General features: G+C 36.9%; 1 protein-coding gene across 4 annotated transcripts in view; it reads left to right on the top strand.

Moving 5' to 3' along the window:
- The window catches only part of ZMYND11 (zinc finger MYND-type containing 11), a 102,080-nt gene that overhangs the window by 34,298 nt on the left and 49,991 nt on the right, over positions 1-17,791 (top strand). For all 4 annotated transcript variants that reach the window (XM_042888155.1, XM_042888154.1, XM_042888152.1 and 1 more), the window contains exon 2: positions 6,900-7,034. In XM_042888155.1, the coding sequence (XP_042744089.1) occupies positions 6,919-7,034 (116 nt within the window). In that variant the 5' untranslated portion in view covers positions 6,900-6,918. The remainder of the gene's footprint in view (positions 1-6,899; positions 7,035-17,791) is intronic.

Below are 17,791 nucleotides of genomic sequence, written 5' to 3'. Positions count from 1 at the left end.
TTAACTCTTTCTATGGGTTCTTCAGGAGCAGTTTTCCCTGTTTTAGTCCTAGACTGCTTTGAGAAATGAAGAATGGGATAGTGGGTGCAGTCAAACTGCAGAAAGCCCATATTAGCATGCTGTGTGGGCTCGCACCCTGTCACCATGTGTGTCACCTGAGCTTTTGTAACTGACCCACTTCTTGCTCTTTGTCTGTGGTAGAATATGTTAATTTTGGTCACTCCCAAAGTAAGTAAGTTTGAAGCATACTCATTATTTTTCAAGCGTGACACTGGACAAGAAGCGTCATCACCTTTTATGAACCATCTATTATCTAGGTAATAGATAACTAGAGGAAGTTAGTTGGACGCAATTGTCTTTCGAATAGAAAACTTCTGTGAAGAAAGATGAGCAGTCTTCTGGAGAGCAGCCTTTAAGTGTACAACTGGTACAAGTATCCTCATCTTGGAAATCAGGGGCTTTGTTACTACAGCAGCTAAAGCTTACCTTCATGAGAAAGTTGCCACACTATGCTGGTTTTTAGCTTAAATTGCGTTGATTCAGGAGTTTGCTGAGTGCACTAACAGTACGTTCATTTTCAGTGCTGGTATTTTTTTGTGCAAACAATAGTTTGCATTGTTCTTGTTTTGATAGTCCGGTTTAACTGTTATTTCTGTTACCAGCTGTAAAAAGAATGATCGCTCACCATGTGTTCAATACATAGCAAAAATCTGAAACTTAAAGCACAATACTGTTTATTTTAAAAGACAAACATGGAACCAGGGCACATGAAAATTGTATTGAGACAAATATTTAGAAGAAAATATATAACGTGCTTCAGCTTACCTATGCACACCTGAAAGTTGATAGCTGTATTGCTAGTAAGAACCTGAGCTCTTTGCTTTGAATACTTTGCTTTCTTTGGCAGTTGTGTTCTTCACATGTTCAAACTTATATTGCTAGATAAATTTCTATTCAGTTGAATTCTGCCAGGTGAGAACAAAGGGTCGTTTCCTTCCAGTTTTTAGGACAGCCTTCACTATTGTGTGTAAAATTCCAGGCTGGAGTTGTCTAGAGGGATAATACAGTGCAGGATTACATCTTAGTCCTGTTCATATATTTGTATTAGGTAGCTAACAAAATGACTTTGACAGCCTTTAGTTGGAGTGCATGATTATTACTCTTTTTGAACAGCTGTTGCTGCTTCACCCCAGGTTTTGTTATACTCTGTTTACACTGACTTGCTCTTGTACTTTCTTAGAAGTTCTCTTTGTGGGATGGAGGCCTCACTGCTTCAACATTTGTGTCAAGTTCCCTTTAGCAGGGTGAGTTAAGTAAACAAGAAAGTCCACGTTTGGTTTCAAAAGAGAGTTCAACTATTTGAACACTGATGATTCAGAATGTCTGAGCTTAAGAATTCAAGTATCATATGCCTTAGCATCAGTGAATGATATTGAAATACAATAAAAATGAACTTTTGCTCTCAGTTGTTCTAGGAGGGAAAGACTGAAATGTTTACCCTCCCACTAAACTGGTGATGAAAGATGTATTTTAATTGTAAACTGTAAAACTGTAGAACTTCAGAGCACAACAGCGATCTGTATAAAGTCCAGTGACCCCCAACTCTATATCAGCTTCCAAATTCGTGATCTGGACTTTAAGATGAAACTCCTATTTAATGCAAGAACAAAGCACTAAACATTTGGAACTACTTGTACCACTGATACATATGGTTTTATACTTACTATAAAAAGTTAGCCTTTAAGAAACACTAGAGTCCATCACATTATAAAGTGCATATGTAGTTAAGTTTGCATCTAGGTTTCATAACCGCCCAAACTCAGCCAGTCTCACAGCAGGAAAGCCACAAAAGCCTAGGATTGAGTCTAGCTTCTTCCTCCTGTAACGCCTAAAGTTTTTTTTCACTGTGTAGCGTGGATGAAATAATAGCAAGCTCCAGGGATGCCATGCTGTAAGGCAGAAACTAGCAGCTGAGCAGTGGCAAGGATCAACTCCTTAAACTGTTTTTCCATTGCAATTATCTGCATACCAAATCTTAGCCAAATGGTAGCTCATAGCAGGGATGAAGTTTAACCTGTTTGGCTTTGCACTGAAGGGGATGAACGCCACAGGTAGCCTTGCTTGCTGTGAGCTACAAGCAGGAGATTTAACAAGCTACTACTTGTCAGCTCCTAATTAGCAGCTCCCATCAGAGCAGCAGCACCCAACTGCAGCGCCGTCTGCTTCAGTGCAAAGTCCAATTCATTAGTCAAAATTTTCAGTGGCGTCACATTTTGCTTGGGCAATAGTAGATCTTAAAGCTTAAAGCTTAAGATCTACCTACCTTTCTGTTGTTTCTCTCTGTAGGAAGTTTCCAGCTAAACGTAGAGTCCAGCAGTATCTGCTAAATTGGACACAAGCTGCAGGTCAAGGAGGTTCCTTAGGCTAAACCTCTTGATTTGCAAGGTGATTTTTGTTTATTTTGTTTTCACTTGCAGTGCAGGTTTCCATATCCATCACAACTGCAACAGACAGCTGTAGAGCATTTGATTTGGCTGAGTGCATGTCTAACGACTTGGAGCACTGCTGTTTTGACAGTAAGTCTGGTTTGCCACTGCTCTAACATTGCCACTGCATGGCAATGCACACTTTGCTAGGGGCTTTGCACAGCTTGAGAAGATAACCAGTGCTGTGTGTACTAAAAGATGAACAGCAGTTTGCTGAGCCTGCCTGCTCGCCCTTCCTGATTAGTAAGAAACGTGTAATAGTTAGCTCTTAAGGAAAGTTGTGTACAATTAAGAGGTGTACTTTTTGAAATAGCACATTCAAATGGGAATTGAAAGATAGTAAAAGCTTACTCAGATTACACTGAGAAACAGCAGGGGAGTTGAAAATGGAGAAGATAAATGATTTGCTTCGGGCACTGTTGTGAGTGTGTGTGTGATCTAAACATGTGAGCTGGCATGTCAGGCGCACCAAACTTTTATAGAGAGAATCCTTATAATCACCAGATCCCAGGAATGCCTGCAAAACTTGAGAAACGTCCTGCTGATATCAATTGTTAGATTTTTAGCAATCTTTTGTTTTTCAGCCTTCTACGAAACTGTGCTACTGTAAGCTTGTTAGCAGAACATTACAGAAGTGGTATAAAACACATTTACATATGGACAGGGAACTCCCTTGCTAAAAAACCATTGGCTCTCAAAACACTGCTGGAAAATTAATGTTTACTTCAGCTTTTAGTTTTTCTTTCAACAGTATCGAAAGAAATGCTGTAACAAAAGGTGAGGATAAGAAATCTCTTCAAGAATTTCTTTTCTTTTTTATAGTTTCAGAGCATCACTGGAGTTCAAACTGCTTTAAAGCATTGCATGGGTGAATCAGCCTCTTTCGGTACTTGAGCTCTAAGGCACAGATTTGAACACAATCATGCACTGGAAATGTATACTTGCTCTCTTGTGTGCACGTGTGCACCCTCTTGTAAACAAGTAATCAGTGGTGATAAATATAGATCTAAGAATCTAATGTGTCTCCCATTAAAGTTCAAGTCATTTGTATGAAGCAGTTGTGTATGTTGGAGCCCTGGGAGCCTTTTCTGTTGCTTGGAAGTAGTTCTAAACAGCAGTCTGACAGGTTATTTCTCAGGCTTTGTAATAATGTAGAAAGCTGCTTAAATATTTTCAGAATTGCAGGAAGAATATTGTTGTGGTTAGTTTTACCTTGGGGGAAGAGTGACAATGCAAAGAATAGGAAGAAATATTCCGTGATCTATTCAACTTTTCTTTAATGCAAGAGGCTTTTTATATTTGTTTTATACTATGCAGTCCAAAGATGAAAATAATGTTAATGTAGTCAGGTTTTTTTGGAAAAAAATAACAAGTTTATTTGATATTTTTGTAAGCGTGTTCTGTAAGAACCATTATTTCAGTAGTGGAATGTCAACTCTGTGTTTCACAGTGCCTGTAAATAGTAAAGCAGAGCTATATAAATGAAATGTGTTCGTAGCTCACTCTGAAACTAGACTGTTTTTTTTTTTTTCCATGGAAACAACAACAGATACACTATCTGAAAGAGCAAATTCTCAGGTACAAAGCACTGTTTTTCAACATAAGCACCACTATGAGCTGTGTATTTTAACCAGCAATGAATGAGAGCCTGCACGCTCATCAGTGTGTGTACCTGTGGACCTGATCCACTGCTGAAAGCCAGCACCCACCACCTCACTGTGCTCACACCCGCTCTTTGGTCTCCAGAAACATTCACCAAATGTTGATAGTATCAGTGGGTACGATTTTTTCCACATGGAGGAATTCAATTCCTAACCTTTGCTTCATAGCACTTCCATGTCAGACGCCATTCTGTCAGACTGCCCCTCTGCTGCCATCTGTCACACAGCAGCAACATGTAATGGGATATTGGTGGGAAGCTTCAACCTCTACTGCCACTGCACCAAAATGCATCTCGTGACATCATGGGCCAACATCATCACATAGGAGGCATTACCTTCACAGCAGCTCTTGTATGTTTTCTGAAGATAGAGTGTCTTCAAAAGGAGCTTATAGGGCCTCTGCAGTGCATCTTTTTCCCCCCTTTCAGCCATCTTTGGTGCAGCTCTGCAATCTTCAGAAACCTTAACTACATTGATCCTTTCCTTCTCTCTTGGGCATGGGTTTCTTCTCCCAGAAGATACAAGTGGGAGCTAGTTCCCTGGCCCCACAGGCCAGGCCTTGCTCTGACATGAGGCTGCATGGAGGATGGGGCCCAGCCTGGTGTGTCGCAGGGGTGTGAGAGAAAAGCCTCCTCCTTACATTCTGCCTCTGGGCAGTACTCAGTGCTGCACTCGCATGGGCTGCCTGTGCCAGGCTACCAAATAATGGTGACCTCAAAAATGGTTGGAGTAAAAGACACTACTTATTTGTTATGAAATAGAGTGTCAACTGGGCTGTTGTTTCACACTGTTTGAGAAGGATGTTGCCTCTTTGATTCTCACATGTGGCTGTGATGCTGTATGAGCTCAGTGGCTGGCCTGTTTGCCATCCTGGCTACCAACTTTTAAAGCAGATTCTTAGGGGACGGATGGAATATAAGGAATGGTTTCACTTTTAATTAATTCTGTTTTAAACAAGCAGTTTTATGTTTCCTTTGAGATAGTAGGACTGTCCTTTTTATTGTTAGTGTCAAATCCTGTTTTGTATTTTACAGATCTGTTTTCCTTAAGAATTAAATTCTACACTTAATCATATGATTCTCTTACAAATAAGGAGGATTTTCTTACTTATAATGTCTTCATATTCTGTAATGTGAATGCAGAGTAGCTCACAGGGATGCAGGATTTTTTCTACTATTCCCAACAGAGACTTTGTCTGAATCATTCTTAGGTGATGCTATCTACTAGCTGTCATTCTTGGCTGCATTTTTGTCATATTTTCTTTTATTGTTCCCTCAAAATCGCCTTAAATCCCAGCGGTAGAAGATTTCTGAAGTGGAAGTGTCGGGCCGATGGGATCACTCTGTGTCTGCAAGAGCCCTGTGCACTTCAGCTCTTCCCTGGTGCCTCCAGGAGAGAGAGGTGCCTCGTGCACAATTGCAACTGGACATACACATATCACTTCACATCAACCTTTTTTCTTCTTCTTCTTTTTGTTTTTTTTTGGAAATGAATTACATAATACTGCATTTATTCCCCCCAAAATAGTGCGTTGTACTTTATTTCGTTACACCTGTAGAATGTGTGAGCGTTGCTGAGCTAACAACAGAACTGGAGGTTGACAGTAATTTTAGACATGTCCATGTTGGTCCTATGGACTTGAAAATTACATTTCCACAACTGATAGGAAACTCAGATCTGTTCAGTTTTTGTGAATTTTTAGAGGAGGGAAATTTTAAATACTTACATTTCCATTGTTAACATTGCACAGATGGTGTCTTAATTTTCCGTTTTTTGTCTTGTTTTAGGTTAACAGGGTTAATATTCTGCTAATGTCAAGTATCCACGTGCATCACACAGTTCATTTTGAGGACAGAGCTCTCAAATAAATTATAGATTTTGGTAACAGTGATAGATCAGTTTGGTTTTTTTCATTCAGAAAGTGGTGGCACTGGAAGAAAGTTATTTAGTGATCAAAATGCATTGTTAAGCTTTTAAAAAGAGGTTCCGTTGCCTGTAGTAGAGCTGTAGGCGATTTATGGCTTATCTGTACTCGTTGCCTTGAGCTTTTGGAAAATTTGTAAACAAAGCCAGATGCTCATTATGTTCCCATACAGGGTTGGTTAGATGGTTAAATGCCATCAGAAGCACTTTGGTCCTGTTGGGTTTTAGGCTGTTATAAAAAATGGAATTGCTCCAAAGTATTTTTTTCTTAATATTTATCATTCCTGAAAATGTATTTCTAGTTTCTGTGTGTATAATAGATTTTCTTAAAATTGTTTTGGGTGATAAAAATCTTAAAATAAAAATCTGAGAACTGTACTGTAATCTGAACAGTGGCCACAACTTTTTCAATATATCAGAATTCATTCTTATAAAGGGTGGTTTCAAGTTCACCCTTTTTAGGAGTTTTGGGAAATGGGGAAATTTGTGAACTCCAGGTTAGGGTGACTTCTGCTTTTTACCAAATGTTATGGAACTGAGATGTGACCTGAGTGTCTTTTCATAGCCCATTTTATATTAGATTATTTGTTATTGATTTGGTAGTTTTTGCTGGTTGCCTTTTGTCTTTCTGTGATGTGGTGTGTGCTGTATATTTTTGGGTTTTGTTGCTCTTTAAGCAGAAGAAGACATGATGCTGTATACAGATTGGATTGCTAGAGGTTAACAGAATTTTTAACAGATTTTTTGTGTAATTTTACTTATTGCAAGAGGATCGTGTATTCTATTTCATAGTTCATTAATATATATATTTTTAATTTATTGGTTGCAGCTGACCAAGTAAACAGGTCATGGCACGCTTAACGAAGAGACGACAGGCAGATACAAAGGCGATCCAGCATCTTTGGGCAGCAATAGAAATAATCCGGAATCAGAAGCAAATTGCTAACATTGACCGTATCACAAAGTAAGTGATCCATTCCAAAGTAATCTTAATGAGGGGGAAGGCTGATGATATGGAAAGCTCTGGGAAACAGAGACGTTAAACATTATGAGTGACTGTGAAAAAGCTGTATCAACTGCTGAGTTACTAATTACCTAATTTTAATTGAGTACCTGAAGGTCCTATAGTGAGATTTAATCTACTGAGCTGAGATTTTATTCATTTTGTGTTTGCTTGATATAAGCATTTGTAGGAAATATTCAGTCTTTATAGTACTTGAACTGAGTTGATTGTGTTAGAGTTGTTCTTACTTGCTAGCTTGGCCAAAAGAGAAGAAGTAGGTTTAAAAGTTTAGAGAAAATGGCTGTAAAATGTGTAAATTATCTAATTCCTTAAGGAAAGGCTCTAAGTCATTGGATCATTTTTTTCTGGAAAACAAAGATAAAAAGATGAGTCTGAAATCAATCTCCTTGGTTGCCTGAGCCATATTTGCTGAGATGAGCATAGGATGCTATTAAAGAAGACATGAGGATCACACCTATGACTAATACTGTTGTTAGTATTAAAATATTCTTCAAGATGTGTTAGGCTCTGTATACACAGAGAAATATAAATATTGTTTATTCTGTTGAGCTTGCACTGTTTGAAACGTCTAAAATATTAAAATAGCTTTTAGAATAACTTGCACTAGCCACAGTAATAAAAACTGAGAGAGGTTTTGTGCCTCTTTGCTTTGTCTGCATTTCAAGGCCAGCGTGCACATCACATTTGCCAAGTAATCAATATGAATAATTTAAAGGAGCAAAACTAACCAGTTGGCATCTCTTCAGTTGCCAGAACCAGTGTGAGCTGATAGAGAGGGCAGATACCACGAAGGGCAGAGTTATAAACAGTGCAGGTGACTAATGAAGTGAAGATCACTATAGCATAGTCCACTGACAAAGTTTGAAATCTCTAGGATGGAAGCGAACAGCAAAATTGGCTTAATAAGTAGAAGTGTAACAACTCAGGTTGTGCAAACATAGTGAACAATATACAGGAGAAAAGAAAAAGATGATGTCCCAAGTGTGTACTTGGCTTTATAACTAAAATAAATGCACCATTAAGCCAAAAAACACCTTCCAAATGACAATTCCAAGCAGGCTTGAAACGGGAGCTTGTATTTTAAGAATTTCATTTTTGTTTTTGAGCTTGCACTTGAATTTCAGAATGCCATAAAGCGTTATGTATTAGTATCTTATCTCTAAGGAGATAAGTAGGTAAACTAATGCTATGCACTTTCCATTTGAATGTTTCGGATAACTAGCTACCGGGCGTGTAGTAGCTGAGTTTGGTGGCTATTTATGCTCTTTTTTTCCATATTAAAAAGAGATGAGCATGTCTAGTGGGGGATTCATCCCACTCTTACAAGAGATGCTTATTTTAGGATGGTGAGAATAACATTTAGCTAGGTGAAGTTAGAGAAGACATTTCCCATCATTACAAACAAGGTTGAGAAAACAAGTAATTAGATACTGCTCTTAATAACTAAAGGATTGTTTGATTTATTTTAAAAGTCTAGATCCAGATTGTATGACTCATCTCTAATCAGAAGAAAGATACCTCAAGTGACTAAACAGAGATGCGAGCAGCCATAGTTCTTTGAGACAGATGAATATTATAGAAGTTTAGAGGATCATTGAAAAGCTTGGAATAGTTTGTTGTCTCTTTGATACACTGAGTTAACAGTAAGGAGTAATCTGAAAAGTGCTAGGACATTGTAAATGCTCTGCTTGCACTTCAGTGACAGGTGTTATCTAGTTTCAGTTGTATGATATTTTCAAGGAGATAATATTTGACAAGGAATGAAAAGACAGAAATCTTTGAGTTGCTTTCCAGTACTGTGCCTAGATGGAGATACACAGAATGCTTAGTAAATGAGCATGCATGTCATATAATACTCAAAGTAAGCTTCTGAAATCAGAGGGGGGTCAGAATATCTCTTGTGATGAAAACTGAAAAAAACTTGTCTTCTTCGGGGCTGAAGGATCATTTAGTCAAATAAAATTGCAGTTTATCTGTGCCTAGGTACATAGGTGTATGTATGAATAGTAAGATAAAAACTGTGGTCAGAAGATATTGGTTGTACTTCGAATGTGTTATAGCTATAGGAGGGAGATTCTTATATTTGTATTAAGATAATTTTGGAAGTGTTGTTACTTCAAGTCTTGGGATTGAAAGTATTTTTTTTAAAGTATTAAAAAAATTAAATACATTAAAAGTATTTGCAAGGAGTAATAACGATGGAATTTATAGAAGTGTCCTATCCCTCAGTAAGGATACAGAAAAAAAAAAGGCAAGATTTTTCTGGGGGTGGGGAAAGAGGGGAATACTTGTTTGAGGTAAACAGCAGTTGTCCTACCGTGTCACATACTGATTGAAAAGTTAAACAGATGATTTATGATTTGAGTGTTTTTTTATTTGCTTTTTGTCTGGGCGTTCATTTGTTGCAAGAGACAGGTTGTCCTCTGTGTTTTGTGACTTGTTATGTCAAACACCATTAGAGCACAACCTGTATTGCTGATTTCTTCATGAGATGGTTCACTACTTTTAAATATATCTATTAGTGGGCCTTTTTCTCTAACTGGAAGCTCAGCATGGTTCTGTCCCTTTGATATTCACAGTTTATTTCATTTACTTGGTTTGCTTAGCCTTCTGGTGCTTGCTAGTAGCCATTGCGCATGTCAGGGAGTGTTTACTTCTTACATTGAGGGTGGAAATGTTGATAATATTTTTATATTACCAGAGGATGTATAGTTTGTAGATAATGAACTATTTTAATTCAGTATATAAAAAGATTAATTTATATAACACACTACAATAATGTAGTATGTAACTTTTACACTTGATATGTAATTGTCAAAAAAATATCTGGGAAATAAATATTTTTAGAAGATACTGATAATTGAAAGTATGCAAAAAAAAAAGAATAAAACTGGCCACACATTTTCTGTAGAGAACATAATTGCAGGAGGACAGTGTAGGAGGAGCCAAGAGCACTAGAAAGTACTTCTGATATTGTCAGAAAAACCTGTGGGGAAAGAAGGCCTTTAATTAAAAGCAGACTAAATCAAGTGTACTTTGCTCTTAAATTTGATGAAGAGGAAAAGCAAGAAAGGAAAAACGCATGATTAGAGTGTGAATGAAAACTTATATTGAGGAGAATTTTCTCTTGAAAATTCTGAAAATATGAGCAGGAGACTTGAAGCAATTAGCTGTTAAGCTTACTGGATTTTTGGCAATTATACTGAAAAATTCACTGGTTGTGTAAGAAACACAAAAAGGCATCTATTTATGAAGGAATTAAAAATGTATGCAGAGAAATAGAAAAAAAAAAAAAGAGACTAATAATTGGAGCATTAGATAAATACTTAAATAAAAGCATTGAGAGGGAAGAGACTACACTGCACAGGTTTGTCTCCAAAAGCGTCACCAAATTATTAAATGAAAGGAATTCCTCAATTTTAGTGACTACATGTGGAGATGCATTTTACTTGGGAAGTTACTTCCCATTGAATGGAGTAGCTGGAAAACTAAATGAAGGACTGAAAGCCAATAGCAACAAGAAATAGATGTGGCAAGTTTAAAGGAGTCAGTACTTGAAGAGCAAACTGCCTTTGGAAGATAATTTTGTATGTATATATAAGTAAATTCCTCAGTCAGTACCTAGGCTCCAGTGCGTTCAATGCATTTTTATTTAAGGGTAAAGCTCATTTGAAGGCGATGGTACTGGTTATTTTTAATAATATGTAGAAAAAATATTCTCTTCTTATTTTGTCCTAGTATTTCTTGAGTCATTCAATTATAATCATTTGAAAAGTCTAGCAAAAGAGATATGTCTGGCATTTCTAAACTACCAAATTACTTACTAACAAAATGATATTTCTAAAAAGTATTTATCTATTTGACTGTCTAGGCCTGATGTTGAGGTAATTTAACCTTAATATGTCTATTATTTAGATTATTATGATTGGGATTAACTATGCCGTAAGCTTTCTGTATATCATGAATTCTGTCAGGAGTGCAGCTTGACAAATTGCTCATCCTAAAAGTGTGTTAAAAATTATAATTATGCTTTGACTTTCTCAGTTCTTCCTCATTATCTTCCATCTGTTTTGGATTTGAGATAACCGCAAAAATTGATTCTATGGAATAAAATGCATTAAAATACACTGGGAAAAAAAAAGGCATACATATTTAAATAAGTAGGATAAATTATTGATATTCTGTTGCATAGCAGTCTAGTAAGTATTTCTGTACGGACATGTTTTTAAAGTTCTCTTTCTTTGGCTACTCCAGGCTTCCACTGCCTTTTAAAGTGCTTTCTTCATCATTCCCTTCCAGATAATTGGACTCCTAAAATTTAATTAACTATTAATTTTTTATTCTTTCTCTGTCGAGGAATTGGATTTCCTCACTACCACTTTATGAACATTTCATGATCTTTATGATTAGCTCAGAATTCATTATCTATTAAGGTGATGTTTTCAAAATACCCAGTTGCCAAATAAGATGCTCTGGAACCACTATTTTGGCAGCTTTCATGCTTTTGTCATTTTAAACAGATAATCCTGGTTTCTAAACCAGTAATATGAAGAACTAAAACATAGTTCTGTTCTCTCATCCTTTCTTTCTTGTGTTTTTTTTCCTCTTCCTTTGGTGTAATATATGATTTATTTAGTTGATTGGCTACTTTCCGTGTCTCCAATAAAGGCTCTACCTGTACTGTATTTGTGTGCTGTGACAGGGAATGACCTGGCACCTCTGGAGCAGATATATTGTGACCACACTGCATTGCTGTTGGCTCACGGAGTGTTTCTTTGGCCCTGACGTATTCTTTGTTTATTTTCTATGTGTGTGTGGTTCTTCAGTTCTAAGAGCCAAAAATATCACAGCCCACAGCCATGCTATTCTTGAAACTTGAAGCTGGAGGCTTGTTTAGTTTGCCACCAGGCATTGCGTGAAGGCATCTGAGGTCACATAGCATGCTGGACCAGTGCTGGAGTGCCCTGGGCAGAAGGGGCCAGTCTTGGAATGGTTTACATCCATATTCTCTACGTGGAGCAAACTTACCTCTTGGCCGTGTTTTCCCTTCTTTCCAGAGGAACAAGTTGGCTTCCTGCAGATCAGAGCCTGAGAATTAGTTAGTTTTGGAATTAAACTGAGAGTGACCATAATCTGCAGGGTAGAAGTGTCCTAGCTTCTTGGGCAGGATGACGCTGATGGAAGGACCATTAACTGGGATAAAGCTGATATGCTCTAATTGGAGAATCTAAGCTAAACTACACAAAAGTGAATATGTTTCATCAGTCAGAAAGTTGTTTTACGACACTGGTGATACAAAAATGTATTTTGCACAGATAGATGCACAGACTCTCATCTTTTTAAATTGGCATTCGGATGGGATGATCAAGTACGAGGTGCTTAAATGAGTATAACTGTTTTCCCATATTTGTTTTGTGGACTTTTTTGTTATATTCTAATTTGATATAAGTGCAGCTAAGTCAGATCGTCTAAGAGAACCGAGAGGATTCTAACCCTTCATAGAGCAGGCTCTGCCAGTTCCTTGTTGGCTTTGTGCTGACTGACATTAACCAGCATTGATGGGAGAGCATCCCAGAGAAGAATTACTCAGTAATGCAAAATTAGTTTAAAAATGACAAGGGGTTTTGTGGTCCCATAGTTGAGGTGGAGTCATTAGCAGATTGAGTGTGTGACCGTGCTAGGAGAGGGATTGCTTCTCCAAACACTACTCTGTGAAATTTCTCCTGTCAATCTTTAAGAATGTTTAAAGTTAGGGGCCTCTCCCATCCATAAATTTGTTTTTGTTGCCTTAGTTCTCCCGCTGTTCTCCTCCTAGGCTGTCTATTTAACAAAAATCAAATTCTGGAAGCACTGATTAGAGCAAAGATGAGAATGAGCAATTTGAACAGGTAGAGAGAATAATCACAAAAGCCTATAAATAAGAATATGAAATGCAATGGCAAGCAAAAGGAAAAAAACACAATGTAAAATTAAGATGCTTACAGTATTGCTTATTTGAAGCTCAGAAACTTGTTACAAAAAATTGTCGCTATTTATAGTACATCTGATGATAATTTAAATCCCACTAGTATTTTGGATGTTGCAAATAAACAGGCATGCAAAAACAAAAATAGTAAGTCATGACAATGATTAAGAGGACTTGATTAAGATTAATGATTAAGATTATTCTGGATTTAGAACTAGATAATCCTGTTTTTTAACTTTACCTGAGCAAAATTTTTGTAGCACTTGATATTTCTTGGACTGAAATGAAAGCTTAGATATGTTTTTCTGCTCTGGTGGTTTCTTATCCTTTGTCAAACCATTCCTCTGAATGTATCTGCCTTTTCCTTCCTGCAGTATAGGCTTATCAGAAAACGATTGTTTGAAACAAAGCATCCTCCTGTTAGCTGTAAAAATGCATGGCTGCTTGATTTCTTTTCTAATCAGTATTACTGGCTCCTTTTGCTCATGTTCACATCATTGCCCTCTATGTTTTAAATGTGACCACGTGAATCAAGTAGTGTTATTAAAAGCAACTCTTTACAATCTAGTACGTGATAATTAAACATGGCCAGTTGTACCGTGGTGGCACAAGCCAGTGCTGAGGGAGGTGCTCAGAAAGCTCCATTTTACCGTCTGGGGAAGGATGAGAAGGAATGGTCAAGTGAAGTTTTCTCAATGCCATGTAGTTCCACTTCCTAATTATGTAAGTGTAAGCAAAAGTGTGGCATATGAGTTCCTACCAGAAGCAGCATGACCTACTTCCCAGCAGGCCACATAGCTGCTTGCAGTGGCTGCATCCCTTCAGTGTTCACTTTGGAGAAAACAGAATTCCGTGTGCATTGGGTTGGTTGGTTACAAATCTGTCTCTTATGGAATACACAAAAACACATTACCAGATGATGACAACATGGAAAATTCTTAGTTTTAGATATTTCTTTATGAGTTTTCTGATATAGCCAAAAACAAGGCGCTTCCTTCTATCTGATTCTACTAAGTCAGTCTCCACCAATTCATTTCGTTTTACTGTTCTTCTCTCTTTCCCCTGTTAGACTGTTTCCATTGCTTCTTATAACCAGAAAACATGTTGTGTTTTTTTTTTTTCTTTTTTTTCTGTCTCTGTAACACTTTTCCCTTGGTTTAACATAAATGCAACAAATCAAGAGTTGTAATGGTTGTAAATCCTTAGTCACTGATCATTCTAGAAAAAAACAAATGTCTAATTTTAGTCAGAGTGGTTAAAAATCATCATATTCATAAAATAAAAAACAATCTTGTAGTAAAATTTTTTTTTGATAATACATAAAAACTCTGAGTTGTGTGCATTATTATCAGTTACAAACCAAAATTTTAATGCTGTATATTAATGTCTTTGCAGTGATGTTAAATTATATGTTCAGTTTGAAATTTTCAGAGATTTTCAAATTATTTAGAAATGAAGTAACAAAATAATTGTGTGCATATATACGAGAAAATACAAGAAATTCAATCATTTTTTGCGCAATAACTAATGCATTGTTTTACTTGGAGATTTGTACCTAGACCTGATCTATGAGGTAATATTCAGGAACCTAATAATTTTTATTATCCAGATTCACAGAAACATTGAAGAAAGGGAGGAATTAGGCTCAACGCTCATATTTTGTAAGACTCTTAAGAAGGAATGCCTGCCTGTCGACCGTTGCGCGAGGAAGGCTCACAGTGGAATAATGTCACCCTTGTTACCCATAGATAGCTATAGTGGTCATTAAATTTTTATCTGTTTGTTACTATTGGTTTAGTCTTAATTTTATTTATGAGTTCATTATTATCTCTTTTGGAGGGTATGTGGCTTTAATACTGCTCCTGTTTAGGATTTGCTTTTAGGCATTTTTGACCAAGGAGGGCAGAGGCAGTGATGACAGGAAAAAATTGGGAACATTTCGTGGAAAAAGGCTATGAAGATCATAACTGCATTTGCTCTGGATAATAGAAAAATTAAAATTTCTGAATTAGGATCTTTGGTTAAAATGTCATCTTGAGTTTATAATATATATTATTAATTGCTCTGCTTCTCATCAGCTCTTCACTTGACAGAGACCATTTCTTGACTTGTGATTTCATCTAATCACATTATTTAAGTATTTAAGGAAAGATGTAAAAAGAAGCTCATATATTTTAAGCAGTGTAGTTTGTGATTTATTAGGGATAATTGTTCCTTCAAGATGGTGATAAGCCAGTATCCTACTACGTGATAAAGAACATTGCTATATGAATTAGTGAGTCTTCATCTCACTACTGGCTGACATAGGAGTAATTCACTGCCTAGAGTAGGAAACCATTCAGAAGGGTCTAACATCTAGCAGGTGTACTTCCAGCTTTGCCACCTTTTTTTGCTGCTTTATGCTGTGTGGATTGGGAAGGTGGCTGTGGCTGGCTGTGTAACTGTTCATTGCATCTGTATGGCTGTTTTGTTGAGGGCTACAAACCTAAGTACCAGAGTTTGAAGTGAGACCAAACTTTCTGTGTATTTGCCTTGTTTGGAAATATTAATACAAACACATGTTGTTCATGCTGTTCTTTTTTTTTCTAAAAAAAAAAAAAAAAAGTAGATGATGCTGATGAGATGTTTTAACCAGTTTTGCTTGATAATTTTCCCTAATAAATAGCTATCCTCTTAAGAATGCTCTTAGGTGGTATTGATACGAAAATGTTTTTCTGCTTTTAGTTCAAACATCAGCGCTCTTCATTGGGTCAGGAGCCATCTCTGGGCTGAGCAGGAGCATGGCAGGAGAATACAGTGATTAACAGCTCCAACCCATGGTTATTGACAACAGTGATACAACCTCTTGTGATGTTTGCTAATGATTGCAAACTCATTTAAACTCTTTTTTCCATATGTGTTACTATGATTATTACTATGACAGATATATGGACTGGATGATCTTTTAGGTCTTTTCCAACCTTGGTGATTCTATGATTCTATGAAAATCACAGTGTTCAACTTTTAATACTTTTCATGGGCAGTACACACAAAGTACTAATTCCAGTATAGATACTCAGAAGGAAAGTAGTAGAAATATATCTGACTTGGAAATCACCATCTCCATTTTCATTACAAAGAGTATTTGCATGAACCCCATGCTTCTGTTAGCATTCCTGTTGAAGTCTGCATGGAATACTCAGTGGGCTATCTTTGTTTCTAATTACTGAAAGCAAGCCAATTTCCTTTTTGTTTCACAAGCAGTATTGATTTTTGCTCGAATCATAACATTTTTATGATGTTTAAAGGGGAAACTTCTAGCTCACGTTTGGCTTTTTTTTTTTTTTTTTTTTTTTTGGTGTAAATAAATGTGTTTTTCTATTAGTGGTAAGGGATAAAAGTGAGTGCATTGTGGCAATTTAACAGGTTGCTGTCTGGTCTAAAGTGCTCATCAAGGCTTTCTCTGTAATCAGTGGAGAGAAAATGATCTCCAGAGCACTGCTCATAGGCTGCGGTTTCATATTCCCCTTGATACAACCAAAACAGCAGCACTGCCCTGATGGCTTCTCCAGCTATTGTGCTTTTCCCTAGCTGATAATTACATCAACACACGTGTGACGGTGGGATGGCTTTGAATCTCAGCCAAGCTAAAGCTAATCTGACCAATCAACCAACCAACCAACAAACAAAAAAGCTATTGTTACTCTTACGTCAGATAAGAATGAAAGTAAAATAAGGTAGACAACTCTAAAAGCTAAGTCATCAAAGCACTCTAATGTATGTTTTTTAGGCATGTTTTGCTTTGAGACACTCAATATGATATGAGCTGGCTGAACATTTCATCTGTAAGGTACCAGTCAGGGTGTTGCGTACCATGTTATGTATTATCTAATTGCCTCTCCAGTACGTCCATGGCAAAGTGCTGGAGGAACTGTACCTCTGCATATATGCAAGTATTTGTACATATTTAATGGCACTTAAGGATTAGCATTCCTGTTGACTGGTGGTATTTGAGCATTACCTGTAGTGAACAACTTTCTGGTTGGAAAACTGGGAGTAGAGCTCTCCTTTAGATAAGTTCTTCCTTAAGAAGGTGATGGTAGTAGTTTTGAAAAGGAGATTTTTGTAGATCAGGGTTGAAGGGTTGAATAGTTCAGTACCTTAATTACTTGCTTTCTGTGGTCACATTGGTATGTTATGCAGTATTAAGAGGATAGTAAAATTGCGTGAGTGAGAATTAAAATTATTGAAACAAGGAATTACCTGAGTTAAAATTACTGTGATTTTGAAAGAAATGGCCCAGGGGATAAAGTTGTAGGAAACTGCACGGTGCCAGTGGGATCTAAAAGCATGCACAAATTTGATTTCTCCTTCCCTTTGTTTTAGCAGCAGGAGCCAAAGCATCAGGCAGATCTAAATTTTCCTGAATTTCTCTATTTCGTAGCTCACTATCAAGCTTATGCATCCTTTGTTATTAAAAACAAACAAACAAAAAAGGCGCAAATAAAAAAAATCAGGTTCTGTGTTCATACAAGTACTGTATTTCTAGAACAGTAAGAAGAAATTAAACAATTTTTAAAAAGCATGTCCTACTTGAGCAGTAGTGTCTTCAAAATGAATGTTGTAGACACTGATGTCAGAATAAATAAATAAACTGTGGTTTCTCTACAGTTCAGTTTCTGTGTGTCCCCCATTTGGAAGCTTAGACTGCACAAAATGGAGATAATATAAACACTGCACCAGCAGCAGCCCT

The sequence above is a fragment of the Lagopus leucura genome, unplaced genomic scaffold (assembly GCF_019238085.1).
Source record: "Lagopus leucura isolate 7727_CA_CO unplaced genomic scaffold, USGS_WTPT01 Super-Scaffold_100157, whole genome shotgun sequence".
Classification (NCBI taxonomy): Eukaryota; Metazoa; Chordata; class Aves; order Galliformes; family Phasianidae; genus Lagopus; species Lagopus leucura.
This window is presented reverse-complemented; position numbering and strand designations above follow the sequence as displayed.